The sequence below is a fragment of the Eumetopias jubatus genome, unplaced genomic scaffold (assembly GCF_037043125.1).
Source record: "Eumetopias jubatus isolate StellerSeaLion01/CBP00866 unplaced genomic scaffold, mEumJub1_p1.0 scaffold_13, whole genome shotgun sequence".
Classification (NCBI taxonomy): domain Eukaryota; kingdom Metazoa; phylum Chordata; class Mammalia; order Carnivora; family Otariidae; genus Eumetopias; species Eumetopias jubatus.
This window is the reverse complement of record NW_028274819.1, coordinates 26,446,182-26,473,745: the sequence shown is the minus strand read 5'-3', so window position 1 is coordinate 26,473,745 and position 27,564 is coordinate 26,446,182. Positions and strand designations below refer to the sequence as shown.

The 27,564-nt window shown below is 46.7% G+C and overlaps 1 protein-coding gene across 4 annotated transcripts in view; it reads left to right on the top strand.

The window, feature by feature from the left end:
• The first annotated feature begins 789 nt into the window (after positions 1-789).
• The window catches only part of EHF (ETS homologous factor), a 36,050-nt gene continuing 9,275 nt past the window's right edge, over positions 790-27,564 (top strand). For 3 of the 4 annotated variants that reach the window (XM_088017618.1, XM_028087750.1, XM_088017617.1), the window contains exons 1-3: positions 20,519-20,615; positions 24,394-24,639; positions 26,909-26,971. In XM_088017618.1, the coding sequence (XP_087873744.1) occupies positions 20,519-20,615; positions 24,394-24,639; positions 26,909-26,971 (406 nt within the window). Of the gene's footprint in view, positions 874-20,515; positions 20,616-24,393; positions 24,640-26,908; positions 26,972-27,564 lie in introns of those variants that run through there. The other variant, XM_028087748.2, reaches the window with a different exon arrangement.

Sequence of the window (27,564 nt, the reverse complement as noted above, 5' to 3'; positions counted from 1 at the left end):
ACCCAGAATCTTTAGGTAAATGAGGTAAGTTCTTATTTTTTTAAACCTTCTTTTGAATCTGGAATTCAAACACCTGAGTGAAAGAGCAGTCTGCCTTGAATCAGGCAGATGAAAATAAAAGACTCCCGGAGGCAGGGGGCAGGCTCGCCTCACCTGTGCTTACCTCACTGGGTCTCATTAGAATTTTATTCTGGAAGGCAGCTGGGCTTCTTTGGATATTGTCTGTGAATTCGCTGCATTGAGTCTGGACTTTCAGCCACTGTGGATTTAAAAGCCCCCTGGTTTTCCTCTGTGTGATAAAGCCATTTCCCTGGGTTGAATTGTGAAGCCAAAAGGCAGTCAGGGCAGCCAGGTGATCCCGAGATAGCTCAATGAAACACGGGTTGGCAGAATTGAGTTGGGGCTCAGAGCACATGTTCTCACTTTCCAGAGATGTCTTCTACTGTCTTCTACATCTAGAGATGTCAACTACTTCTACTACCAGTCAGAAAAACTGGTAGTTTTTCTGACTCACTGGTTGGAGAGAAAGGCAGATTTGTCTTTGGTATAATCTGTTGTTGGAAGATGGCTGGAAACAGGTGATGGCGTATGCACCCACACTGGAAAAAGTGGTCAGGCAGCCCAAGTAAGTGAGGACGCTGGGGAGTGCCGCACACCTAAAAATGATTCTGTCCAGAAAAAAAAAATGACAAAGAATTTTGCCATATTGCAAGGGGACAGACTAACCCTTCGTTTGTACCATCATGGGATACCAAGACCAGACAGGCAGATGTGAGTCAGCAGCACCAAATGCCTACCAAAACAGGGACTCTTTTCATTTTGTTTGGACACCATAGAGAAGTGTTGGCCTCAATGTGGGTAGAACTGGGAACAGTGTGGAATTCATCTTGGGGTAAATAACAACATCGAGTCAGGAAAGTAACATTGTCACTATCTGCCTTTGAGCAGATTTGGCATACTCCCAGTGTTGTGGAAGCATGTTTCTAAGATGAACTGGGAGACCCTGTGCGTCTACGTTCACAGGTGCCTCTGCTATTTATCTGCACCGACCTTAGTCACAGGGAGAAAGTGGGGGTTTTAGATTGAGAACTTTCTGATGGGAGGACAAATTCAGGAATTGGTTTTGCAGGCGTGGGTGTGAGGATGTGTTCAGATAGAGCCTTTCAATGTGTAAAAGGGTAGGCAAGGATCACGAGTGGCCATGCGCTAATGCCATGGAGGTCGAGGGACGCGTTGATTTCCAACAGGGAAGCTGAAGTCCTTAGGAAGCACTTCATGGGTAAGAAGTCTCACCAGAAAAAGGCTCTTCGAAGATTTCAAAAATAATTTTAAAAGCTGTATTTGGAGGTGCCAGAAGGCTTCACTTGTCCTCACTTTGAGATCTAGCATTCTGAGACTCTGAAATAAGTCATCCGTTACGTGTTCTTATAATCCAGAGTTGGGTAGGATCTGTCATTTCTACAACAACTGCTAATGGCTGATGTGGATGGATTTGAAAAACCATGGGAACCTGAAATGAGGGTCACTGGGAAGTCTGTGATCACATTTGAAAGAATAACAAATATAATGGAGACAATCCTTCCCCACGTTTCCAAAGTATTTTACAGAGACCTTTTAAAAGAAAATAACTTGGGGGGCATAACTGCTGTAGGTTCTCTTGTGCTGCTGTTCTGGATGGCGGCATTAGCCAGGCCCCTTCTAGAGTGACTGTGGGCAGGGCAAGGAATTTGATTCAGGCCTCATATGTACGGAAGATCACAAATTCAATTTTATTTGTTCTTTTGTGTTAAAAAGCATCTACTTGTTAAATTCAAACAACAATTTTTTGATATTTTTTCCATTTTTTAATATATCGTGAGCTCCCCCAAATGGAAATGTCTTGGGTCTTTCTGGACCTCTGAGAAGCCCTACGTTCACACTTATTGGTTCCATGCTTTTTATGCTCTCATTAAATTACCTCTTTCAATATCTTTTTGACCCCTGGGGACGCTGGCACAAAAAAGAAATTGAGAGGTTAAAATATTTACTCAACTGTATTCAATTAGCTAATTGAAAACTGGAAGGAACTCGGATAGGGTCCTAGGTCAGAATGTGAGTGCTTTGGGCCAAAGTTCACTTCTAGGAAATAGAATTTAGCTTTCTGGAATTCTGTAATGTTTTATGTTCTTTAAACAAATCATTCGAAAGCCCTTCAGTCTGTTCCCCTTTCTCCAGATGGAGGCATCTCTACCCCCTTTCCAACTGATGTGATTTTCAGAGACCTCTGTGAGATGGGGTGGGGTGGATACCAAGAATGCCAAGGCCGAACCTGCTAACACATTTGAGGAGTAGTGCCACGGTTTTAAGAAACCAAATATGAACTTGGAACTTGATACTCGGTGACACCTTTTTGTGGCTGTTTCAGCCCATTTTTCTTGTTTGAGATCTCTTTCTGGTACAGTTGAAGTGACAGTCGTTTCTGTTGTGGTGGGGCTCTCGTGGGGAGGCATGGAGTCCACTGTGGGCTCTGTGTTTAGAGAGTACGCGTTCTCACCCTGCCTTTGTTACTGGGTAACTGACGCAGTACAGAGGCTTTCGGCTTGAGTAAACTGGGTCTGCGGTAGGGGGTTGTCCTCTGAAGACAGAGGGAGGATGGTTGTCATATATTGCCAGCGTTGTCTTTTTTAACATTTTTTTTATTTTAAAGATTTTATTTTATTTATTTGAGAAAGAGAATGAGAGAGAGAGCACATGGCGGGGGGAGGGTCAGAGGGAGAAGCAGACTCCCCGCTGAGCGGGGAGCCCGACGCAGGACTCGATCCCGGGACTCCAGGATCATGACCTGAGCCGAAGGCAGTCGCTTAACCAACTGAGCCACCCAGGCACCCCACCAGTGTTGTCTTAAATCTGTTGCTGAATAATTGAAGAGATGAGGGTGATAATAAATTTTATTTAATGTTTTCTTGCCTAATTTTTAGTAATACGATTTTAAGTAATACAGTTTGTTTTAAGGTGCAGGTGACTGGGCTCTTGCTAGAAATAGGTGACTATTCGGTTTGTTTCAATTCGATGGGGTTTCAAAGGACCAAGCTATAGGGCTGTGCAGGGAACAAAGAGTGCAGTGGGGAGAACAGCTCCCACAGCAGCTACTATTAGGAGGGGCATGTGTTCAAGCCAAATGGCATTGATGTCAGGAAGCCGAGATGTGCTGGAGTAGAAATTTCCATGCATCCCTCAGAGTTATTTGATAAAACATTTATTGGGCTTCAGAGGGGAGAAGAAAGATATTTCTTCAAGAATCTTCCCTGAAGAATTTCAGACTTACATTTTTGAATGAGGGGAGCATAGTGTGCACGAGGCAGTACACCGGACTGGCAGTCAGGAGACCTGGTTTTCTAGTCCTGGCAAAGCCGGGTGTCCAGAGCAGCACACCCTTCTCTCTGGGCTTTAGTTTCTTCATCCAGACAAAGGCATTTGAACCTGATTATCTTTAAGATCTGTTTCCACCTTCAGATTCTGATGACCGGGAGAAAGCAGGTAAGCCTAGCGGTCAGCAGGCTCGGCTTGAGTCTGCAGCAGCTGAGAAGGGCTGGGGGATGCCCTGCTAAAGACAGGAAAGAAAATCAGTAGGAGCCCGTCAGTGGCTTCCTTAAGGGGTTTGGAACGTGGCTGAAGGGCTATACCTGGTGGAGGTACCAAGACCAGATTCCGGGAGCCTTGATTAAGGGTGTTAGCGTCTGCTGCCATGACAACTTCTCACCTTTATCAATGGGCCTCATGATTCCAAAGTGGCTGGGGGGTGTAGAAGTGGATGAAAGCAGCTGTTTTGTGGCCACAGGGCACTCTGATGCTGTCTTCTGTAGAACACCGAAGCAGCTTGCTGAAAACATTCAGGCACCCATGGAGTCTACTCCGTTTGTGGGGTGCTGATCAGCTTGCTTGACTGACTCTCTGGGGATTATTGGCTAGACTGCACAGAGATGGACTCCCTTCTCCTAGAGGAAGAACCAAGATGCAATCAGACAGAGCATGGCTGGCCCAGCCGCCGGGCAGCCCACCCGGGGCCTCGGTGTTCTCAGAGGACTTTGGCCTGAATCTGGAGCGATCAGAGCTTGCAACAGGGTCGAACAGAGTGGTCCATTTAAAGAGGCTCCAGGGGGTTTGATTGACCTTGTTTTAAAAAGAGACACCCTGTAAAATACTCCTTTGAGAATTGATTTCACTAGCACCTAACCACACTCTGTCTTCGGTTTGTTTTATGGGCTGGGCCCTTGTTCATTGGATTCATATTCTCTCTCCTCTTCCGATCTTCCTGCACACCCTGGCCCTTAGAGCCTCCTTCCCTGCCTTTCTTAGAAGCATCTCCATCATTATTAAGAGTATTTGCCTGTTTATTTAAAAATATAGCCAGCATTGGTGCACTTAAAACATGTTTTCTGAGGAAAACAAAGCCCCAAATAAAAAGGAACCTAAATGCCTACTATAATATTTTAATAGACCACCCCATTAACCCCATCATTTTAACATAGCTACTTATTTTTACTTTTGTATGACCTTATCTAGATGCACACTTTTTTTTTGAAGTTTTTGTGATTGTGGTGACCTTAAAATTGCATCTTTTGTCACTCTCCCCTCACTCTAAGTCATAGACACACAATAAACAATCTTGGGGGCTGGGCCCCCATTGGGCCAACTGTGGATAAGAGAAGATTCTGCCATCCTGCCAGCCCTTTCTCAGCTTGATACAAATTTCTTCTAAAAGTCTGCTGGGTCTTTCTCGGAAGACGAAGAGGGCCTTCTCCTTTTCGTATATGACAATGGAGCTTGGCTAATATGGCGGTCTTGTAGAGATTATTTTGGGATCCCTCTTAGGAACCTTTGAAAACACTCCCTTAGTAGGGCCAATGATAGATTCTGGTGGATGAAGTCAGTGAGGTCTGGAAGGTGAAGGCTATTTTCGGCACTGTCTTCATGGTGACTACTCACAAGACGTGTTCTGTCTTTGCAGTGGGCTTTAGATTTGGCCCCAAGATCAGCCAGATGTCCACCTAGAAACTCAGACAGCATTTAGCTCACCTTTCAGCCATCTTAACTCCACCAGCTCGAAGGCTGTGGGTTGAACGATGTTGATGAACAGTAGACTTTGGCCGCTTGTGTATCTGAACTGGGCAGGAGGCTGTGAGTTTTTTGTTGCCTGGAAGCAGCTAGAATGTGTTACAGAGAACACCACGTGTAGAATCAGAGTACCTGGATTCAAATCTGACTCTGCCACTGAGTAGCTGAGTGTTTGGGTGAGTTATGTAAGCTCTAGACTATAAGTTTCCTCATCTGGAAAATGAGGTTAATAGCATCTGCACATGGCTGTTGTCAGGGTTAAATGAGACCAAAAAATCTGAAAATACCTGGACAAATGCTTGTGAGTAAATAATTAGAAATTTGTAGAATGATAATTGAGGGTAAGTCCTCAACATGGCTGTTCTCAGAGAACCTTGACTGGGTCAGAGTAGATGAATAATTCTGGGATTTTGTTTTTCAAGGTGATCGATGTAGGTTCCGCACTGTGACCTTGGGAAAGAAATGCAATAAGGTTTTCACTAGGGAAGGCGGGCAGCAGGGACATGGGATCAGCCGTGTTCATGGGGGACCTCCAAATTGAGCTTGTCTTTAGCTGGCTGCACCACAGCCTGTAGGAGTTCCAAGGAAGACCTGGTGTGGGCACCCAGCATGTTCGTATCCATGTGTTTTGATGCCTGGCATGTAAGCGGCTTTCAGAAGAAACTGATCCCCTCCAGGCAGTTCACTTGACTAACCACAACATCATATACCATTGCCCACCCCTAAAATTCTTGATAATGTCTCCAGATGTATACTGACTACTACCCTTGGTGTTATAGAGGCTTTGAAAAAAAATTGCCAAGACACCATGGGGTCTACCTCTTGGTAAATTGTTCAAATGACACTTGTAGTGTCTTGTAGTGACTTGTAGTCGCGTGGAAGTGGTTTCTAGAAGCTATTGAGTTGAACAAGCAGTCCTTGCTGTTAATAAAAGAGCAAGGTTCTAACCTAGGATCCAAGAGGCTCCTGGTGTCCATGGAAAAAATTCAGGGAGTTTGTGAACTTGGATGTGTAAAAGAATGATGTTTTTATTCTTAATAATCTAACTAAAATTTAATATTTTCTCTTCTAATATATAAATGTAGGCAAAACCCTAGAGTAGCATTAGCTGTGACTGTCACTGAGAGAGATTAACAGACATTTTCATATCACATTATACCTGTTGCAGATGTCTCAATATCGATGTTCATCTCTACTTTGATATCATGGATGTTATTCGATCTGCACTAGATATTCTTATTTAATGTGTTAATAAAGAAGCATATATGTTCTTATGATATCACACATTAATTTTAAAAAGTATATTGATAATTGTATTTCAATATAAACTTTCTTTCTAATCTTGTTATTTTAATTTGTCATTTAAAAGCATTATTTTAAGAAGGGCTCCATAGGTCTCACCAGACTGCAAAATGGGTCCATGTATAGAAATAAAAGTCTAGGAACCCTTAATTTATATCATTCTCTTGCACAGGGCCAATGAAATGATTTCTGAATGATGTCAGCTAATAGATGGTCTCTGTCAAAACAGGGATATATGTTCTTCCCACTCATTGTTTTTGCCTATGGATAACCCTGGAGTTGTGGAGGGACCTTGGAGTAATGAAGATAATGATTAATAATAATTAATGATGATAATAATAGTAATAACAGCTAGCATTTGTTGGGTGCCTGCTATAAGCCAGGTGGTATTACAGGCATGTTCAATGTCATATTTTGTTTAATACTACCAACTACTTCAGGAGGTCATTCATGGGGCAAAGACAAAAGACTCCCCCCCTGCTCCCCATGGTGATAGAGTGTTGCTGCAGGTGAAGGCGAAGGATGGGACTGACCCCCTGAACAGGGCCAGTGTCCTGGGTATGGCACCTGTGCAGTAACACAGGGCTCCACACTTAGAAAGGTCTTGGGCATGGTTTAATGCTCTGCTATTACGGTCTTGAAATTCTTAATAGCTTTTGAACACGGCACCCTGCATTTTCCTTTTGCACTGAGCCCTTTGAATTACGTAGCTTGGTCTGTCCCTGGATGTAATGAAGTTGTTGTAATGTGTGACAACTCCTGATACTGGGAAGCCAGGAATCTGCTCGGAGATCCCCCTTACTCATCTAGCTGACCTTTGGTGGAAAGCTGAGGCCTGTCAAAGAGGGATGCTGTAGTTTCTGAGTTGGCGAATTTTATGATTTTCTTGAATGTCAAAGATTTCTTTCCGCCAAAGCAGCTGGGGGAATGGCTGAATAACTGGCTGGAAGGTTCCCGGTTCCTCGGAAAATCTTTCTGGTAGGGAGTTGCTTATCTTGCTGTTGGGTTTTTTCATTTTTTATTTTCCAGGGGTCTTACTACATAGACAGGGAGCTAGGAGAAGCAAAGTGTGTTCTGGAAGGGAAAATGAGACCAGGTGTGCTGAGAGTCGATCATTCTTGTAGGAAGGTGATATGAATGAACTTGGCTTTCTTGCCTATTGTCAGTTAACGATTATCTGTGCAAAAAGAAGACCCTACTTCTTCTAAAGAGGAGATCCTCTAATCTGTGAGGAAATTCGGATAGTAGTTGTTTCTCAAGTTCAAAGATGATCATTAAAAAAGCCTTATGAGGTTCTGTCTGCATTTTACAGCTATGTTTTTACAAACTGTTCCGGGGTCATGGACATGGTCTGGGGGGAGGGACTTTCCTAGATGTATTGGTCAGAGCGATGGAATTCAGGCTCCCGAATGACACATCCAGTCTCTCAGTCGTCGGTGTCATGTCTACAACACAACACAGTGGGTCTATCATCAGGTTCCACGTGTGACGGCTCAGCCGTCAGGTGCTTTTCCAAAGGAGCCATAATTTTCCCTTAACTTCTCAACAGTTTTTTTTTCCTTGTTATTATTACTGCTCTTTTATCATGGCTAATAAGTCTGAGGTGGCTTCAAGCAGCCAAGCCCAGCCCCTGAGTCAATGTGGGGCTTTCAACAAGAAGCCAGACTAAAGTTTTGACAGGTGGGTCGGAGTGGCTATGATCTGCTGCTTCTGTAGCATTGGGATGGACGGACACTAAAGGGAAGTTTTATAGTTGGGCACAAGGAGGATTGGTGTGCCTCCTATTTACATGTAGGGAAAAATGATGGAAGCCATTCTTAAAGGATCTCAATTTCCAAAACAAAAGTGTGAGCTTCTAAAAGTGAGCCTCTTCCACTCAGAAATACAAGGATCCATTTTCAGTTCCAGAGAATGATGTTGCATTTCCTGTCGTTTATACCCATCCCCAACTCTCCAGTATATTTATTATAATATATACAGTCCATTTACTAGCTATGTCCCTGGGTAAGTCGTTTAACCTCTTGTGCCTCATCTGTAAAATGGGGATAATATTAGTACCAGTGTCCAGGGTTATGGCAAGGATTAAAGGAGATCATGTATGTAAAGCCTAGCTCACTTCCTAGCACATTGGGGATGTTCAAAAAATAGAAACTATCATTGCTGTCATAGTTTTGATTGTTGTTTTGTAATTGGTCTGTGAGAATCCATGTAGCGGCTATTGATCTTTCTTTGGCTGGAGAATCTTGGTTTTTTTCCTGGAAAGAAACTTGAATCTTGAAATGGTCAAATCCATTGTTCCAGTCCATCCCAACCCCTCCCTGGCTCCAATCCCCACCTCCTACCTCTCTCCACCCTTCCCGCATTCCTGCACAGTTGGTCTTAATTTATTTTTCAGTCAACTGAGGGTGTTGTTAAATCTTTTATTTTTCTGGCTGCCCGATTTGGTTCTGAGGCACTCCACTCCCTGCCCTGCTCATGACAAGAATGCTGGGGAATGCTCAGCCAGCCATGTCCCTCCCCTGTCGGAACACCCTGTTCTTAACGCTCCTTGAGAAGTGGCATTTCTGAGACCTCCCCTGGCTGCCATGACCCCCCCATTAAGCCAGTGATCTGGTGATAATGAAGACCCAATGGCTGAGAGAAAGCCGGGAGAAGGTGGTAATCTAGGGGAACATCGCACATTGCCCACGTCCTGTGCTTTCTTCTCAGGGCTTAAAAAGAGATATTGAGAGGCTTTCTCTAATTGTGTATATTGAAGGCTGGGTGATGATGCCATTGCTTAATTAGTGTTGTTGTGATCTGCATTTGAGTGATTTGTTTAGCACTTTGTGGCCCTTTTTGGCTTGAGCTCATCATGTGATACTGACAAAGTGATGAGAAAGGGAGTGCAATGATGCTTGAATTAATGCAGAGATCACACCCCGAACCCGAACATCTCAGGTCCTTTCTACCTGGGATGTGGGACCTCAAGTCACTTGGTGGAACATGAGTGAGTCTACACAGCCCACCTTCAAGGTAGGTATGGCTAGCTTCGTTTCCCCGATGGAAAAATTGGTCCAGGGACCAGAGGCTTTCAAATTATGTGTGTTGCCCAGGGATGGACGTGGGAAGTCTGTGGGAGAGGCTGGACTGAGACTCAGCACGCTGAATCTCTGCTTTAGGTTACCTTAGACCACACCTACTCCCTGGGCCATGTTGACTTTCTGAAGTCAACCATCGGGAAGAGTGTGGTTTGGGTTTTGATCATATCCCAGCAGCCCCTTCTCTGCTCCTGTTAATCTGATTTATGATCTTCACCTGGGCTGACTGGAGGCTGGCCATGTCAGTCTTCAGATCTTGGACACCCCTCAGTGCCCTCACAGAGCCAGCCAATGGAAGAGTACAGTGTCTTCTGGCTTCTTGGCCCTGCCAGCTCTGGCCGGTCTATTCGATACCTCCTTTCCTTCTGGGGGAGTGGGAAGGTAGTATCCAAACTGAAAGCACAGGTTTTTCTTTGGTTTTTATAGGAAAAACAAATTGGCATGAATGCTCAGTCAAACCAGCTCAGGCTGTTTGGGCAGATGCCTTTCTTTGCTTTTTTCTGTTTATTTTCCAACAAATCAATGCTTAACTGCGTTGTTATTGGAGCAGAGCAACAGGTGCAAAAAAATCACTCTGCTGCCGACTCAAATGAGAAGGTAGGGCTTACACCCTCTGGGAGGTATCCAGAAGACAACAGAAGACCCTGCCAGCAACTGAATTAACAGCTCTGTTTACGGTGGGTTTTATGTTAACAACCTGCTCCTAACTAACCTCCCACACAGAAACTCGCCATTGTCTCGGGGAGAGACAATCAACCATCCAGACAACTAACTACTTTCTTCTGTCCCGAGTGGAGATTGGTTTTGGCTGAGGCCGCTTTGTGAAACTCGGGGGCATGATCCTGTATGCCAACTCGATGTCTCAGTTAGGGTTTCCTGTAAAGGCAAGGCCGTGGGGTTGCCTGACAGAAGAGGATCGCTCCTGCTTTTCAACACAGTCGCAGTTCTTTCCAAGGTTGGTTGTTTCCAAATAGCAACAGGCTGCCTGGCTCCCTCTGCACTGGCTTCCCTCTATCGCCAACAGGAGATGGGGAATGAGCTCAGACGACTTTGGAAAGAGCTACCATTGTTTTGGAGGCGGTGTCTTTGCTGAATAGTTCCATCAGGGCAGAGTAGCATCTGTGTTTTGTTCATCATTGTGTCCTCAGCAGCTAGCAGAGGGCCCGGCATCCAGTAGACATTCAATAAATGTATATTAACTGGAGGGGATGAATGAATATTTGTATTAGCAAGGCAAGCATTTCCTGATGACCCTTTCTCTCCACTGAAGGATAAGACATCAATTTTCTTGGGTATGAGGCCTAAAATCCAGGGTGGTTAAGTCATCTTTTGAAGGTCTAAGATGGGGGTGGGATTGGGTAAGGGGTGACTCAGCCAGCCACGAGATTCTCTGGATGGAAGTGATCGTCATAAAAATCCTCGGCAAATGCTGTGTTCTGAGGCCAGGTTTGTTTGTTCAGCATTCAGAGGCTCATACTTGTGAGTAGCTGAGCATTGTTGAATTTCACAATTTGGTGGTACTGAGCACTAGCAACTGCTTTATTTCAAGTTGGCGAGTAATACAGCAATAGTCTCCACAGATGGTTTGGAGTGTGTGTCCTCTGGATTGAATGTGTTATCTCTGACTTTACAAGGATTTCCATTCATAGATGTTTCCTTCAAGGATACTATCTCCTGGAGTCAGTTATCTTATTGTGAACATCAAGGGAAGGCAAGCAGGTGAGGTTCTGAACCATGAGAGTGCTTGAGGATTAGTTAAGGGAGGTTCTTGAAAATGAAGATTCTGATTCAGAGGTTTGGGGTGGGACCCCAGGAAACTTGAAGTTTAACCCCTCTTCAGGTGATGATGATGATGATACAGGTGGTCTATAGATCAAACTTTGAGAAGCACCTGTATGGCCTCTTCAGCCTGGATGGAAAATAAGCATCCTAGGAGTCTTGGATGCTCCAGTCTCCGTAACAGTGCCTTTCCAAAGACCTACAGAGACCTATGGTTGTACTAGGAAGCGAGGCCTCTTTTTCTTCTGCTATTCATTTCCCTCTCTATTTTATGTTTACTTTGTTTTAGAATAGAGAAGGGGGATTAGCAGGGAGACAGATACTGATGTGGGGAAAATGGGGAATTTGTTACTGCATTGCTAAACAGAGGTCCAGAATGGCCCTGCTGGTCGCAGCCTGGTTCCTACTTCAGCTGCCAATGGAGAGGGACAATGGGGCGCTTCCTTGTGTCACCATAGGGGAATAAGGCAACACCCATGCCAAGGAAGAGGGCAAGAATAAAAACTCTGACGCTTTCTCTCATAGGTCAGAATAAACTTACGTCTCCCAACCCTGACTCCACTACAAAGTTTTCTTTAAATTTCAATCCAATGTGGGTGTAAGGGAGATTTCTTAAAGATCCATGGTGTCCATAGATCTGTAGGGGTCAATGGTCTTCAGAGATGGTCTTTACAGGGCCTGGGGCCCACAGAATATATGCAAAGCAAGGTACGGATGAATGTGCATTTTTGGTAGGTGAGAGCCCCAGTGTCAAAAGGCTCTATGACCTTTTAAGATTCAAAGCTTGCCCCGTTTTTCTTAGTTTGCCACATATGAATGGGATTGATAAAGGCCCTGGAGGTCATGTAAGGCGATCGTGTCTTTTGATCCACTTTGGTGCCTGTCCTCTGTCAGTATCTGCATCTTGTCTGGCACCAAGAATGATAAAGATCAGCATAATATGTATATTTCCAAATGGCTTACAGTCAATAAAGTGTAGCTATAATGGATCAACACTTGGCTTCCCAACACGGCATCATCACTCCTGAAAATGCTTGAAAGCCCAGGAATAATACTGCAGATGTTGCCCCTGGGAACATGAAATGTCTATTTCAAAACACATTATGAGGGTATGAAATTACCTGTGATGTAATCCCGAGGGGATCAAATACATTCCCCAAACTTGATTCACATTTTGATTCATTTGGAAAACATGAATTATCGCCTGTCTTACCTCCAGTTAAATTTCACATGTACGTGGATTTTCTTTTCCCTTCTCTGGGAGTAGTTCTTTTGAAATGACAGTCATATTGAAACAGGAAGTCAGGAAGCTGTTGCAATACCCTTAGGGCAAATGCTGCGAATTCACCTGCTGGTAACTTTGATTAAGGCCTGAGAATGGTCTGGATATCACTGTCATCACAAAAGTAATTATTTAAAATGCCTAATTGCTCCTCTGGCTTGAGGAGTAAAAATACCCACAAGGCAGCCAATTCTGTGGCAGTTCAGGGATGATGTGGTTGAATGAATAAAGGAGTCAGGAAGAAGGCAGACCGTGGGCCTGGCGACAGGGAATGCTTAAGATCTATTCTGTGACCCTGATTGCTCCCAGTGTATTTTCACCCTCACAGCAAAAACCAGCTGTCCTGAGGTCTAATTCAGATGGAGAAAATAATTATGGGCCAGTTTATTTCCAAAATACAAGATAAAATAACTTTATTGAGTCATAGGAAAAGTATTTATATTACGTCCGTACGTATGTTAAGTACGGCACGTATGTTCATATATGTGTGTGTACATGTACCGTTTATATGCATGGATCTAGGCCGTAATGGCTCAAGGAGTATCACGGCCCAGCTTGTAAGCCACTAACGTATTCCTACCTGCGCATATTGTGAAGTGGCAAAATGAAGGCAGCTTTCTATTCTTTCATTCTGAAGGATCTCTCTGATATATTGCCAAGAGAGATGGCTTCAGGTTGATCTGACAAAGAGGGAAGAGGGGCTCAATCGGCGTCCCTGCATGATTGAATGAACTAGTGAGTTTTATAATCTTGGAGAAGCTTGATAAAGGTGTGAGGCCCCAGGTGGCACAGGGACAATGCTGTGACTATGTATGGAAAGGGGATGGGGGTGAGGATGGGTTGAAGGCAACTTCGTTCTCTGGCAAAGCACCCCCTTCTCAGCAGAAAGTGGCTCAGTTCCCAGGGTTTGTTGCTAGACGATCGGAGTTTGAATTCTCGTCTAGCTCCCATTCTTGCAAAGCTGTGTGACCTTGAATAAGTTACCTGACCTCTCTGAACCTCAGATAGGCCATCTGTTAAATGACATCATGCCTTGTAGAGATATTGTTGGTATTGACCGAGATAATGCATGTAAAACTATCAGCACAGAGCTCACACATTTTAAATGTTCAATAAACTCTAGCTGCCATAGTATAGTTATTATGTATGTATGTATGTATTTTTATAGCTTATAGCATTCAGTCCTACATCTTAGTAGCACCACCACGGAGCAAAAGGCATGCCTCCCGCATGACCCATGCTGGGTTGTGTTTGTCTCTTCTGGCAGGTCCTCTCTGTATATTTAAGAAGAAAGAGCAGTCGAGCAGTCTTTGGCCTTGTCAGGGGCCCTGAGACTGGGCAGAGCCTTCTAGGTTCTGGGGTGCATGGCTCCAGCTCCCTGCCAGAGTCCCAGGGGTGCCTTCTTCCCATGGCTTTTCTGTCCTTGTGAGCTCGAAACCCAGTTTTGCAGTGATTGAGCGTTCCTTGTGCTAAGGGATCCTGTAAGATAGGGAAGCACTCTGGCCACCCTCTGCCAGGAGCCCCCATTTTAGACGTGTTGCTGTCCTTTGCATCTGCAAACCAGGTGAAAGTACAACACGGAGGCCATAACACAGAGCCTGCGGGGCTGTGCTCTCCCACTGCTCCTGGCAGCCCCAAGCGTGGTGTGTCTGCTGGGAGGAAGGGGAGCAGGAGGGATGGCTGTTAATGCCTGAGCAGGGACCATTCCCAGAGGAACATAGCACAGCTTCTGTGAGCCTGGGCCAAGAGGGGCGGTTCATAGCTCAGCCTAATAGCATATCCACACAGCGGCCCCAGACGGGAGGTGGGGAGGCAGGAGATCCAGCCTAGACTTGAATGTGCCAGCTAAAGCTAGAATTTCAAACCATTGTATAGAAGGTAGAAGTTCCAGGCCTTGTTTGAAATGAACTTGGCTGTCAATTTCGTCCTTGGAGAGTCAATAAAATCCTAGTAATAACACAATAAATAAATAATAATAATTATAAAAACTAACATTCCCCAAGTCCTTACTATGTGTCAAACACTTTTCCAAAGATTTTACAGGCATTATCTCATTTTGTCTTTCAACAACCCTTTTCATATCATCTCCAGTTTATAAATGAGAAAATTAGGGCCCAGAGAAACTGAATAACTTGTTCAAACTTGCCCCTTTAGTAAACTGGCAAAGCCAAGATGTGAATCGCGTTTGTCTGACCCCAGAGCCCGGCGTTCCCAACCATTATAGTCTGCTGCCTCTGAAGGGGCTACCCTGACCCCAAGAACGTCCTCGAAGCCAACCAACACACTTTAAAGAGAGACTCATGGGCAGACCTTCTAATAATAGCTGACACTTGGGGGGCACTCGCCACGTACGAGCTAATATGTGAGAACTTTACAAACATTTTCACTTTTCCCATGTATCAGCTCCATGCCCCCCCACTTTTTGTCATATGGGGAAACTGAAGCTTTAGAAAAAATAGTACTTCCTCGAGGTCAACACAGCCTGCCAAGGTTCAGAATTGATTTCAACCCTTACCATCGGAGACATGAGTTCTTCCTCTTAAGAGACACTCTTGAGACGCGGAGCAATGCGAGCCTAGGTCTGGAGCTCCTTCCTCACACCTTGAATATATAAGGGAGATTCAGTCTCTGTGGCTAGGCCCCACCATCTCCCATTTGTGTCCCTGAGCAGTAGCCAAAATGTGAGACTCTTTAACTTCAGGGTCAGGCCAAGTGCTTTGCCACCCCATCAACCCTTAGGCTCCCCCCTGCCCCCGCCTCACCCTGTGTGTGGTGGTCAAGCTGGTGCTAGATGGGAACTTAGCCTCTGATGGAAGCCCAGAGGGGGACTGGCCACGAGGATTGTGGCCTCCCTCTCCCCCCAGAACACGGGCTGTGGCCACTCCAGCACACTGCAGTGCTGTCTCTCTGCAGAAATGCATTTGGGATTGGCCAAACCCTAGTGGCTCATCATGTGTAGGGGCATTGATGCCTAGGGTCGAATAGGTCCTGACGGGAAGTCTGGCATGAGGTAGACATCCATATAGTCTACTGGGCAGCATGCATGCTGCCTCCTCTTCAAAGATTTTTTTTTGACAGAGACAGCAAGAGAAGGAACACAAGCAGGGAGAGTGGGAGAGGGAGAAGAAGTCTTCCCACTGAGCAGGGTGCCCAACACAGGGCTCAATCCCAGGACCCCGGGATCATGACCTGAGCTGAAGGCAGACGCTTAACGACTGAGCCACCCAGGCACCCTTGCCTCCTCCTCTTCGAATAAAGAGCAGGCTTCTGTCTCCAAAAGTGTCAGTCTTAGAAACCACGGGGTAGGTAGGGGCACCTGGCTGGCTCAGTTGGAAGCGCATGCTGTTCTTGATCTTGGGGTTGTGAGTTTGAACCCCGTGTTGGCTATAGAGATTACTTAGAAATAAAAAAAAAAATCTTTAAAAAGAAAGAAAGAGGAAGGAAGGAAGCAAGCAAGCAAGCAAGCAAGTGAGGGAGCTGTGCAGAGGGTAATGTCCTGGGTGAATGTGGAACTCTGAACAATCACTGGGGGCACAGAGTCAAATACCATTCTCCCTGATTGTTGCTGCTCATGAAGGGAGGGATAAGAGAATGCAGATGAAAAAAACCTCTGGATAATCCACATTTCATTTCACTTTGGGTTTGGAATAAATGTCTGCTATATTCCCAGAATGCACAGCACCTAGGAAGAGACAAAGGTGGCCCGCATGCCAAGTGCATTTTTTTTCACCCCACTTATGAGGCAATTATTCTTTATTTGTACCAAGCACTGCACTGGGGGATTTTAAAGCCCCTTGTCCTTTTTAATCCTCTAGCAAACTTCTGCGGTAGTTCCTAATGCCATGCCTGTCTCCCAGGAGAGGCTTGGGCAGCTCAGAAAAGCTAGGGGACAGCCCAAGGTCACCACGCCAGCGTGATCAAAGCCTGCGGCATCCACAGGCTCTCTTTTAACCAGTGTTCGCCACTGGGGGTGATTTGGCCCCAGGGGATGTTTCGGGGGGAGGGGCCTGGAGGGGATTGTGTCTGGCATATAGTGTCTAGAGTCCAGGGAGGCAGCCACCGTCCTGTGATGCCCAGGACAGCCACAGACCCCTCCCAGCCCAGGATGTCAGTCTCGCAGACGCTGAGAAAGTCGGCTTCTCACCCTGAGCACGTGGCCAAGGATCATTGCCAGAATCCCCCCTTTAGCTAGAGATGAGGAGACGGGGGTTCTTTTCTCTGCTTGCTTTTGACTCAAAAGGTGGAACCATTCTTACTGAGGCACTGAATTTACTTCTTGCAATCTTGGGAAGAAGCTAAATGTGTCAGGGAAACACCTTCAGAATTGGCATTTAAAGAAAGGGAAAGAAACTGATTTCTGATGGAGAACATGTGTGCCGTGCTGGACTAGACATCTTTAAATCCAGTAGGTTATTCATCCTTTAACCAGGATGTCGACATTCCCTTCCATGCCCCCTTGAAGGCCAGAGAAGAAACTGAGTTTGGAAAGGTTATCACACTCAAGGTCGTCACATGGCTTACGGATGGGGAGTCTGGATTCTAACCCAGACCTCAAAGGTTCCAAAGTCTCCACCTGTATCTACGTGATACTTTTTTTTCAAGAAACAATAAAAGCTATGCTGATGGTGAACTGCAAAGCTTACAGAGGAGCATTAAAAAAGTCCCCCTACTTTGTAATTAAAAGGATTGCTTTTTATACCCCATAAAGTAATCTCTATGCGCCATAGAAAGTATACATGAGTATATGGGAGTGTGGGTGAGCTGGTTATAATAATGCTTTTTTACAATTCTCAAGGGACATTTATTATCTATTATCTCATTTGATCTCTTCAAGACGCTTGGGAGGCTGTCGGTGGGGGGCAAGTGTCCTCATTTTCCACCTGAGGAGCGGGACCTCCCAGGGAGTAAGACTGGGGGAGAGGCTCTCAGCGACGCTGGCCCTGGGCCTTCTGCGCCCACCCCCGGGGCACCAGCCGTGCAGGGCCACGGCGGTTAGAGACGCTGACCTTCTTTTCTCACGAGCCTGCATGAGCTCCAGTGAACTCTGACTCAGTAAGGGTTAAGACACATTAAACTCTTTTACGAGTAGTAACCATTTACTGTGTCCTGTAAAAAAGGGCCCCTTGCTTAGCTGGCTGCTTTCTCTAGCAGAGGGGGTTCCAGAAGGGAGCAGTGCTCATGCGCATAGGCCAGTCTCTTGGGGGGCCTGGCGTGATGGGGCAGCCGGGGCATCCTTGTCCTAAAGGCTTCTCTGTGGGTTGAGAGTAGTTCTGGGCGCCTTCAGGAGATCACAGAGAGAAAAGATAACCTACCCCAAGGGAAGGGGCTTGCGGGCGTTTGGTCACAAGTGGAGAACTAGGCCGTGCTGTCCTGCGACATTTATTGAACTCCTTGTCATTACCTGCAGAGCTTTCCACACGCATGACCTCATTTGATTCAACCCTTTGGGGTTGTTTGGGGTTGTTCTCATTTTATAGCTGGGGAAAGTGAGGATCAGAACGTTCTGGGGGCTACACAGGCTTGGAACTGGCTCGACGTCATGCACGGCAAGCAGGGGACCTAGGATCTGAGCCCACCTCAACCCAAATCCAAAGCTGGGGTCCTTAGCCCTCATACCAACCTGCCTTCTAGGTTTGGGGGGAGAAGGGGGGAACAGAAACCCTGGCTGAGGCGCAGCTGGGGGTTGGCCCGGGGCTGGTCTTGCTCCCACTGAATGGCCGCTTGGAAACAGCCCTGCAGGCAAACCCTTCCGAAAGCATTTCAGGGAAGCCTTCCCCACCCCCCAACCCCAGGCTGAAGGGCCGATCCCTCCTCTGTGCAGATGGGCTGGGCTCTGAGTTTCAGCTCTTTCAGGGTTAAACAGTAACCTTTCTACTTCTTGTGGTTGAGCAAATGCGGGCGAAGAACAAGCCCAGCCTTGAGCAAACAGGAGACCGGGCCATGCCCCTTCCCTCCCCCAGCCACCCCTCTGGGGACCTGCAGGGTTTCTTTTGCCCTGGAGTCCCCCATCAGATTGCTTAGCTGAGGGCAAGTGTTCTAGAAACCTCGATGGGAAAAAGGAGAGGAAGGTTTGGCTTGGGTTGGTCTTCCTTCTCTCGGAGTGAGAAACAAAGAGGTTTCTGGATGGGGAACAGAAAAATCGAAGTAGTCACCATCTTTGAATTTTTGTACGGGGGAAAATGAGGCCCAAGATAGTTTGTGGTTTGGGTTACCAGACGGGGAGCGACTCTCCTCCTCAACACACCTGCCGTATAGCCGAGCCTCACTTCGTGCAGAACGCTCCAGGTATAGAAACTCACTGAACCTCCAACCAACGCACACAGTAGGGACAGTGACTTGCATTCTGCATGTGAGGAAGCAGGTTCAGAGACAGTAGTGACTTGTCTGAGTTAATACTAACCAGCTGGTAAGGGGTAGAGCTTGGAACTGAGCCTGCTCTTTCTGGCTTTGAAGCTCACATATATGGTTCCACCACACAGAACCTGTCTCTGCCCTCTTCCCGGCCCGGGGTCTGCTGGGGTCCCATCTTTCCTTCTCTACTTTCTACTTAGGCTGGATTCAGGCCTAATTATTGGCCAAACAACCACGATGATGTTAATAATCCTCCCAAATGTTCTGTTGGGCCTAGCTTGACTCCTAGTCCCTGCTCCGTCCCCGGTCCCTACAACAGTACCCAGCCCATTGTAGGGCGGGTAAATATTTGTTGAATAAATCAATACACGAATGAATGTTTATGCCTCTTCCAGACCCCTCTTCTCCCCTCTGAAGCCCTACCCAGAACCAGAGAAATAGGAGCTAAGTTAGGGGGCGTGGTTTGGAGGCTGGAACTGCTCTGCTTGACCAATTTCAATCCTGGGGACATTGGTAACACCCAAGGATACAAGATTTCCCCAAAACAGGCAGAAAAATTTCCATGAGCTGCTGCTATAAGGTTACTTCCTCTCCATCCCAACATTTTAGAAAGAGCAAGTTATCTTCACAGGCCCTGGGGGATGCTCAATCCCCTCTTGGAAATAGGCAACTCTTCTTTTGAATGATTGAACACACTTTTAGGGCTTGAGTCTGAAAGGAGGAGGGTGGCCAGCCTCAGGGTCGGGAACAATATAAACGCTGGAGGATGGAGGTGACTATTTCTAAAGTGTAACATTTTTACGTTTCAAAAAATCCAAACAGTCCCATGTGAGAAAGGCTCTTCCCCTGTGTCCTTTCCTGAGAAAATGAGAGGAGAAAGTCACTTTCAGGTCCACTTCGAAGCCTCTGGTATTCTGCGGGGCTCCGAAAGGAGAGAGAAATCTTGTCAGAATTTTTACCAGGAAGGAAGGAGAGGGGCAGGGTCTTGTCCGAGAAACTGACCGATCCCTGATGTTATCATGGAGCCAAATACTGGAGGCACTTTAGGGACATCGGACTGAAGTCCTCTGAGATGTGGCCGTGGCCGTGGCCTGTGGCAGATGTCTGCACTAAGGAAGCTTGGCTAGGTGTCTGAGTGCAGGGCCACTCCGTTGTGGGGAATTGTGAACGCCTGGTTTCAGATCTGAGTTCCTGCGCAGATGCTGGGAGATGGCCGCTACCGGCTTGGATTTTTATTGATTGCAATTCCACTTTACACAAAATCTCTTTGGCGTTTTCACTTTTGTAAAAAAGAAAAAAAAATCGTGGCTGCTGGCCAGACTCGCCCTGTGAGCAGGTATTGCATTTTCCTCCTGCTTCATTCCTGATCAGAGATTATTCATTTATGAATGGGTGGCTGTAAAAACTTGCCTCATGCATATGAAAGTTGAACCTGGAAATTTTTAATTGCCAGTAAGTTTTGCTTTTACTGAAAGCGCTGTGGTAACACGCTTTGGAGGTAATGGATGGAAGGACAAATTCTTTTTTTTCCCTTCTTTTTCTTTCCGAATTAACTCTATGATCTGTGCTCTCAAATGACATTTGTCCAGGAGGCCCTGACTGAGCGAACTGTTTGATCCCCTTACAGATCATGATTCTGGAAGGAAGTGGTGTAATGAATCTCAACCCCAGCAACAGTCTCCTCCACCAGCAGCCAACCTGGACAGACGGCTACTCCACGTGCAATGGTAAGGGGACCAAATAGGTGTCAGTGTCACTACCCTCCCCCCTGCCCCAGTGCTTTTCCCTCTGCTTAATTAGGCTTCGTTTCCCAACTTCATGTTTGAAAAATACAGGTTTTATTCAGCAGGCGCGTGGGGACGAGGGAAAATGGAAAGCACTTCATGCTGGAGGTCCCAATGGGCTCTTGGGGCTCCACACAGAAGCCCTTTGGAGATTTTCCATTGTTTCTTCCCAGTATTCAAGGCAGACTGGCAGAGAAAGTGCTAGAAGATATGCTCAAAGGGAAGGCCACCTGTTGATGCTTTTAACAGCATTTGGCTGGGATATTAAGACAGGATATTGAGAAAGGTGTGTGTGTGTGTGTGTGTGTGTGTGTGTGTGTGTGTGTGTGTGTGTGCGCGCGCGCGCGCGCATGTGTGTTGTGCAGAAGCATGTAACTTAAGGAAGACAGGCTTATAGCAGCTTATTCTTTCTGTTTCAAAGGGAGAGATTTTTTAGGAGACCATGTGCCTCCCTTAGGTGCTTTAATTTAGAGCCCTTGATCAGAAAAGGGAGGGCCTGCTGCTGGGGCTCAGTAGAGGGTTTGGGAATCAAGCCCACTGCTCACCGTAGAAGCAAATGGAATTCAGATGTTGCCGAATCAGGCCCCACACCCCACTGTGAAGGTGTTAGGTCTAGGCAGACTGCTGTGCATCAGACTGCGGTGGGTTTAAGGAGCTCTAGGCCCTCTCCCGCCCCATACTTGCTGCTAATCTCCTTGCAAGAGGCCAAGCTGCTCTTGCTTCTCCTGAGAAAGGAAGATGGCTTGTCGGTAAGCAGAGTCTGCAAAGCAGGAGGCGGAGGATAATGGAAGGTTGTATTCTCCAAAGAGCAAGTGCGGCTCCACCCCCTTTCAGTCCGGAACCCTAGTCAAACAAGGCTGGGAAGCATGGTCAGGTGATCTTCCCTGGTCACCTATCACAGAACTGCTGTCCTTTCTGGGCAGTGAACTTTTCTGTGGTAGGCCTCAGATTCCGTGTGAGGACCTCAAAGGAGGGTTCCAAGTAGGGTAGGAAGTTTCTTCAGACTGGAAAGCCTTCGGTGTCCCCAGTCTGGGCCCTGGATCATGGCAGCGTTCCTCCTGTGTGCTTTGGAGAAAGCTGGGGCAGTGTGTTTAGCAGGGAGTAGAATTTGGGTGCCACTGGTATGTTTTAACTTCCAGAGGCCCCAAAGAAGGCCCAGCTCCTGATCATGACTGATGGGGCGAGGGAGGTCAGTTGATCAATAGACAAGAGCTGACCTTGTAGGATTTTCATGTCTTCTCCTAAAACTTTGGGAATCCGATGAGTCCCCTGGCAGATGGTAGAATCTCCTAGTCGATTTGAGACAAAATCCTCTGGTTCTCCCAGGTTCTCAGGATACAATATTGGGAACTGTCCTTTAGTCTGGATCATGTGAAGTTGGGAGAGGAATTAGAGAGGCTTGTTGTCGGGGTATTGAGAGTTATGGTCTCTTGTTGGCAAACTCAGAGCTGTACTGTCATAGTCGTATCATTATTTTGGAAAAAAAGATCAAAGCCTCAGGGAGCCACAGAAATATATTCCATCCTTAAATAGCTGTTTTTGTGAGACACCAAAAAATTGGAGGGACACGGATGGAGGGACATGGAAATATCCAGTCGAAATTCCATGTGTTTGTATATTTGGGAATATTTCTATGTAATGAAATTTTTGGACTAGATTGTTCCAATCCTTGCCCCTTGTTCCCCACCACAATTGGCTTCCCCTCCAGGCCCCAAGCAGAGGGTTTAGGGCTGCTTTTGTCTGGCCATGATGTATGACGGGTGAAGCATACACTGTGAGCGGTAGTTGTGACCCATGGCACTCACCTTTGTGCCTATCATGACGTCCATCTCCTCCCGTTGGTGCTCCTAGGGTCTGGAAGCAGGGGATGGATCCAGAGGGGCTGAGCACACGTGGGACTGGGTTGGAAACATTCCCCCTTCAGCCTCTCTGGGGGTGCTGAGGCTAGGTGAGAGCCATTGTGGGACTCAAACCTTTGGAGCTCTTCAGCTCCTTGCCACTCAAACTGTATTCAAGGACCATCATCATCATCATTATCATCATCAACATCATCATGTGGAAGCTTGTCAGGAATGCAGAAACTCAGGCCTCACCCCAGATCTATGGAATTTGAATCTGCATTTGAATAACCATTCCCTGGTGATTAACAATCACATTAGAGTTTGAGAAGTACTGATCTAACATGACTTCGAAGAAAAAAAAATAGGGACAGTTTTCACGCACTCTGTTTTCTCCTGTCGGTCCATTATTCAGTTAGTGGAAATATTTGTATGTCATGTTCAGTTGGATTTCCCTGCTTCAGCTTGGTGGGCTACAGTAGTGTCTTCCCCTTGTCCCTGCCCCTCATCTTTCCTGGATGAGAGTTCCTCCCTTTGACCTCTGTTTTCAAGGGGACTGTAAGATCTCAGCCCCATTACCATGTCCCCAGAGGATGGCTCTCTCGTCTCCATCTCCTCCCAGGACTTTGGGCTGACTTTGTGATTTTCTCTGAAGTGAGCATAGGAGAGTCACACATGTAGAAATTCAGCCCATCCAGTTCAGCAATATTTATTGGCTTGGGTGAACTTGACTTCTCTGATATTTAATTTAACCATCTTGTGAATGCACCTCAAACTCTTCTAGATTGCTACATTATCTCTTCTTCAGGAACAGATTCCACCAAAGAAATATACAGAGGGCACCTACGATGGCATAGTCTCTGAGGTCATTTTTGTAGGAGTTGCAAAGATGACCATGACTCCATGACCTTGAGTTTACAATTTAAAAAAGGAGAATAAGACAGAACCTAGAAATGTGTAAAGTAAAGCAGAACATGACAAAAGCCATTAGGAGAAGTACCAAACACATCTGTTGGAGATTCAGGGGACATCAAGCCCTGAATAATAATATTTTTTTGGGGGGGTGGTCTATGATGGCTTTATGGGGTGGCCAGAGTCTGCAAGCTGGCTAAGTGTTCAATAGGTAATGACTGGCAGGATACAAACCAGACTGAAAGAACACCAGACAAAAAAGGCAGAAGTGATGGGGTCACTTGGATAAGTTATCGAAGAGCCTCAATGCCTGGCTTGGCGATTTTGTAGCTAATTTCAGTGAATAATGGGAAGCTCCCGAAGGTAGCTGAGTAGGGAAGTGAGTCATAGCGACTGTAATAACCAGTGTGGGGCTGGGGTAGATCAGCACAGTTAGCAGGCGACTAAGCTGGACCACTCTGGGGAGGAGAAAAGGCATCATAGAGAAAAAGACTCTTACTCTTGAAAATGGTCTGAATTTGGGCTTATGTATGTATGTGGTGTGTGTGTGTGTGTGTGTGTGTGTGTGTGTGTAAGAGAGAGTTAAAAATGCGAGAGAGAAAAGAGAGGAAGGAAACCATGTGGGAGTGGAGAATAGGCTAATAAGTTGATGACATTGTAGCGATGTGTTAGCCTTCACGGTACTTTGCAGGAGGCAGGGATGCGCTCATGATCTCAGAGCATTTCAGGTCTGTGTCCTCATGAAGCGCCCAGGGATAAGTACTATTCTAAGGAGGACGTGAAGAGGCAGGGAGGCACATTTCTGAGAGCCTCCTCTCTAGAGCCTGTCACATACTTCAACCCCCACACTGATGTCCACCAGCTGCAGTTGTGCCGACACCTGGCAGCCGAGCGGTGCCTCCCACGTCTGAGATTATGTCCCGGAAGAACCACGGGTCACTCACGGGACATGGGTCCCTCCTGTTTTTCAGTTTCCAGCGGGTTTTTCGGAGGCCAGTGGCATGAAATCCATCCTCAGTACTGGACCAAGTACCAGGTGTGGGAGTGGCTCCAGCACCTCCTGGACACCAACCAGCTGGACGCCAGCTGCATCCCTTTCCAGGAGTTCGATGTCAATGGCGAGCACCTCTGCAGCATGAGTCTGCAGGAGTTCACGCGGGCAGCGGGGACGGCAGGTCAGCTTCTCTACAGCAACCTGCAGCACCTCAAGTGGAATGGTGATTATCTCTCTCTACCCTGCTGGGAGGTTCCTTGTCCAGGACTTCCAAGGGGGGCGGGGTGGGTCTCACCTCTGAATTACTGTTTCCCGAGGGAGGGAAGGAGAGAGGAGGCTAGAGAACAGGCACAAATCTGGGGTTCCAGGCGTGTCCAATCCCACAGGAACCCAAGGTAATTGCATTTCTCCTTCTGGTTAATTTTTCAGGAGACAAAGGCTCGCTGGGTATTCACAGAAAACTTGCTCTCAGAAAACCTTTTCTTCTTTCCCCACGTCCCGCCCCCCCCCCGCCCGCCCCAAACATGTTGGGATAGTCTAACTCCCAATCACTTGCTTGTTAAGATCAACATGGGCCCTTTTTATTTTCTTTAAACTTCTAGACCGAGGTTCTTAAGATGGGACCTACACGCGGTAAGAAGTGATGGAGAATTAATTAGGTCTATGTTTGTTTTGGGGAGGAGAAGGCTCTCAATATTTCAAGAATCTTGAAAGTCAAAAACTCAAAAAAAAAAAAAGAGAGAGAGAGAGAAAGGGTTAGAATTAATGGCCTGGACACGTGTAGGATGTTTCTGCAGTGATTTCTGGAATTAGTGCTGCCCTAGGGCCCTGAATGTGTCTCTCTTGAGGCCCCACCTAGAGCAGAGGCAAGCCACCACCTCAAATGCTGTCCATCGGTGATAGTCTCTTCACGCACGTTCTCTCCTGGCTTCCAAGACACGATAGGGCAAACAACCCGTCTTGCAGAATGTCTTTGACACTGACCTAAGGTTCTACTGACAATGCTGGTAAAAAGAGTTCTTCTGGGAGCTGCGGGCATCTTGGGAGACAGTAATATTACATAGGAATAGTGAGCTGGGCTGTCCACGTCAGAACGGGCATGTCTGTCTCAGCAGAACCTGTGTTTGGGCAGGTAGCTGGAACTTTGGGAAGCAGGAGGTCCTGGGCTATGAACCAGATTCAGACCCTGACAGCTGCATCAATGCTAAGGAGGACCCAGGATCTGGCTGCGAAGCTGGCAGCTGAGGTGGCCATTTTGGATGACCTCATTCAGCTCCCGGGCACTCCCTTCTTCCCATCCGCCTCACAGAGATGGTTGCTCATTTTTCTTTTAACTAGAACCAAACCAAACAAGGCTCTGTAAATAACCCCCAGGAATCTTCAGAAGGAGCAGACTTACACTTGAAGATGTAAATATATTTACCTCCCTACCTTCAATTAGATCCACTCCTTTAAAGCTTTGCCCTGATTGAAGCCTGAGGCAGAAAGGCTTGGGAGGCAGAGAGCAAAGGGGTGGTGGCCATCTTTGACCTTCCGTCTTTGACCTTCCATAACTTCTTCGGCCCCACTGCATGCTGTCGGTGCCTCTGAGTGCCTAATGACCAGATTTCTTTCCTTTGTTTCATTGTTTGTCTTTTTGTAGACATTCTATTAGCTTATATTCACTGTTTATTTATACTGTAAGTAAATTGATTCATTTAATGACCTTATGAAAAAATAAACATGTACCCATTTTACAGATGGGAAACCCGAAGGTCAGAGAGGTTAAAGGTACGACCTCTGCTCCTGAGATATTTATAACCTGCCTGGGGAGGAAAAACATACTAAGCGCATTCATATGTGTGTGTGTATATATGCTTTTATATTTGATAATATAAATATCATTATATATATATATATATATATGGAACCAAGAGAGGAGTTGCAAGGCATAAAAAAGAGGAGAATTATTCCATTTATCTGGGTGTATCTCAGATTGGATCTAATCAAAACAGATCTGATTACATTTAAGATCAAAGAAGAATCAAGCTGGTGAAAATGGTTTCTCTGGGATTTTCGTTTTCGTTCTGTATCCTAAGTTAGTAAGGGAAAGCACTTTAGAGGCCATTGACTGACTTTATCTGGTTTAATCCCCTCCATCTACAGACGAGCTAACCAAGAGCCGGAAAGGCCAGGCATCAGTGGGAAAACTGGCCTTCTGACTTGTTAAGTTCTATTTCCACCATCCTGGATGGCTTCCCTCTACAAGGCCCAACAATTGCATTGGATGTAGATGCCCTAGCTCCTGCTTTTCCGGGCCAGGGACTCCAGGCCCCAGTTTGTAGACGCTGAGAGGGAAGCCCCCTGGCCTAAACATTCGGAGGTGGACAGACGGCAGGATGGGCAGAAGCTCTCCCTAGAAGCCAGCTCCGTCCCGGTTGAAGCTTTCGGGACTTGTTTAAGTTCTGGCTCCATGTGGGCCGGCTCTGACTTCCCCAATCTGTCCTCCACAGGCCAGTGCAGCAGCGACCTGTTCCAGTCCACACACAATGTCATTGTCAAGACAGAACAAACTGGTGAGGAGCAGCAGAAAAAGGGAGCCAACTTGGGAGGCCAAGCCCGGGGGAGGACAGTTGGGAGGGTGTCAGGAGAGTGCGGGAGCAAGACAAATCCAGTGCTCTGGCACAAAGCCAAGGGACGCCTCTTGCCTGGCTGTCTCCAATGGACCACCCCACCATGAGTCTTGTTCCTTGCCTTGGGGACCAGGGACTGCCAACTATTTCCAATCTAGATTGAAGCTGTCCATACGTCTGTGCCTCCCGCTGCTGGTGAGGGCATCATCTAGGCTCGGGTCCAGGAGGTGGGGAAAATGCAGAGTCTGGGTGGGCCTCCTTCTCACATGAAGAGAGTCAGGGCCTTGGGCTGGGCCAAGTTAGGAGAAGCAAGGGGAGAGAAGAGAAAGGTCCAGTGTCTCCTCCCCGCTCCTCCCTCAGTGGGAGTGCATTTCACAAAAAGGAGGCAGCTACAGACTCGCTGTTGTAGTTACTGTAGCTTCTAGAGGGCTTGGGGGACATCCAAAAGCAGCTGCGGAACCCACTCCCTGCCTCAGGTGTACTTTTAGACAAATGACACGATTCTGGGCTCTGAGTAGGGTCTGCAGTCTCATAGG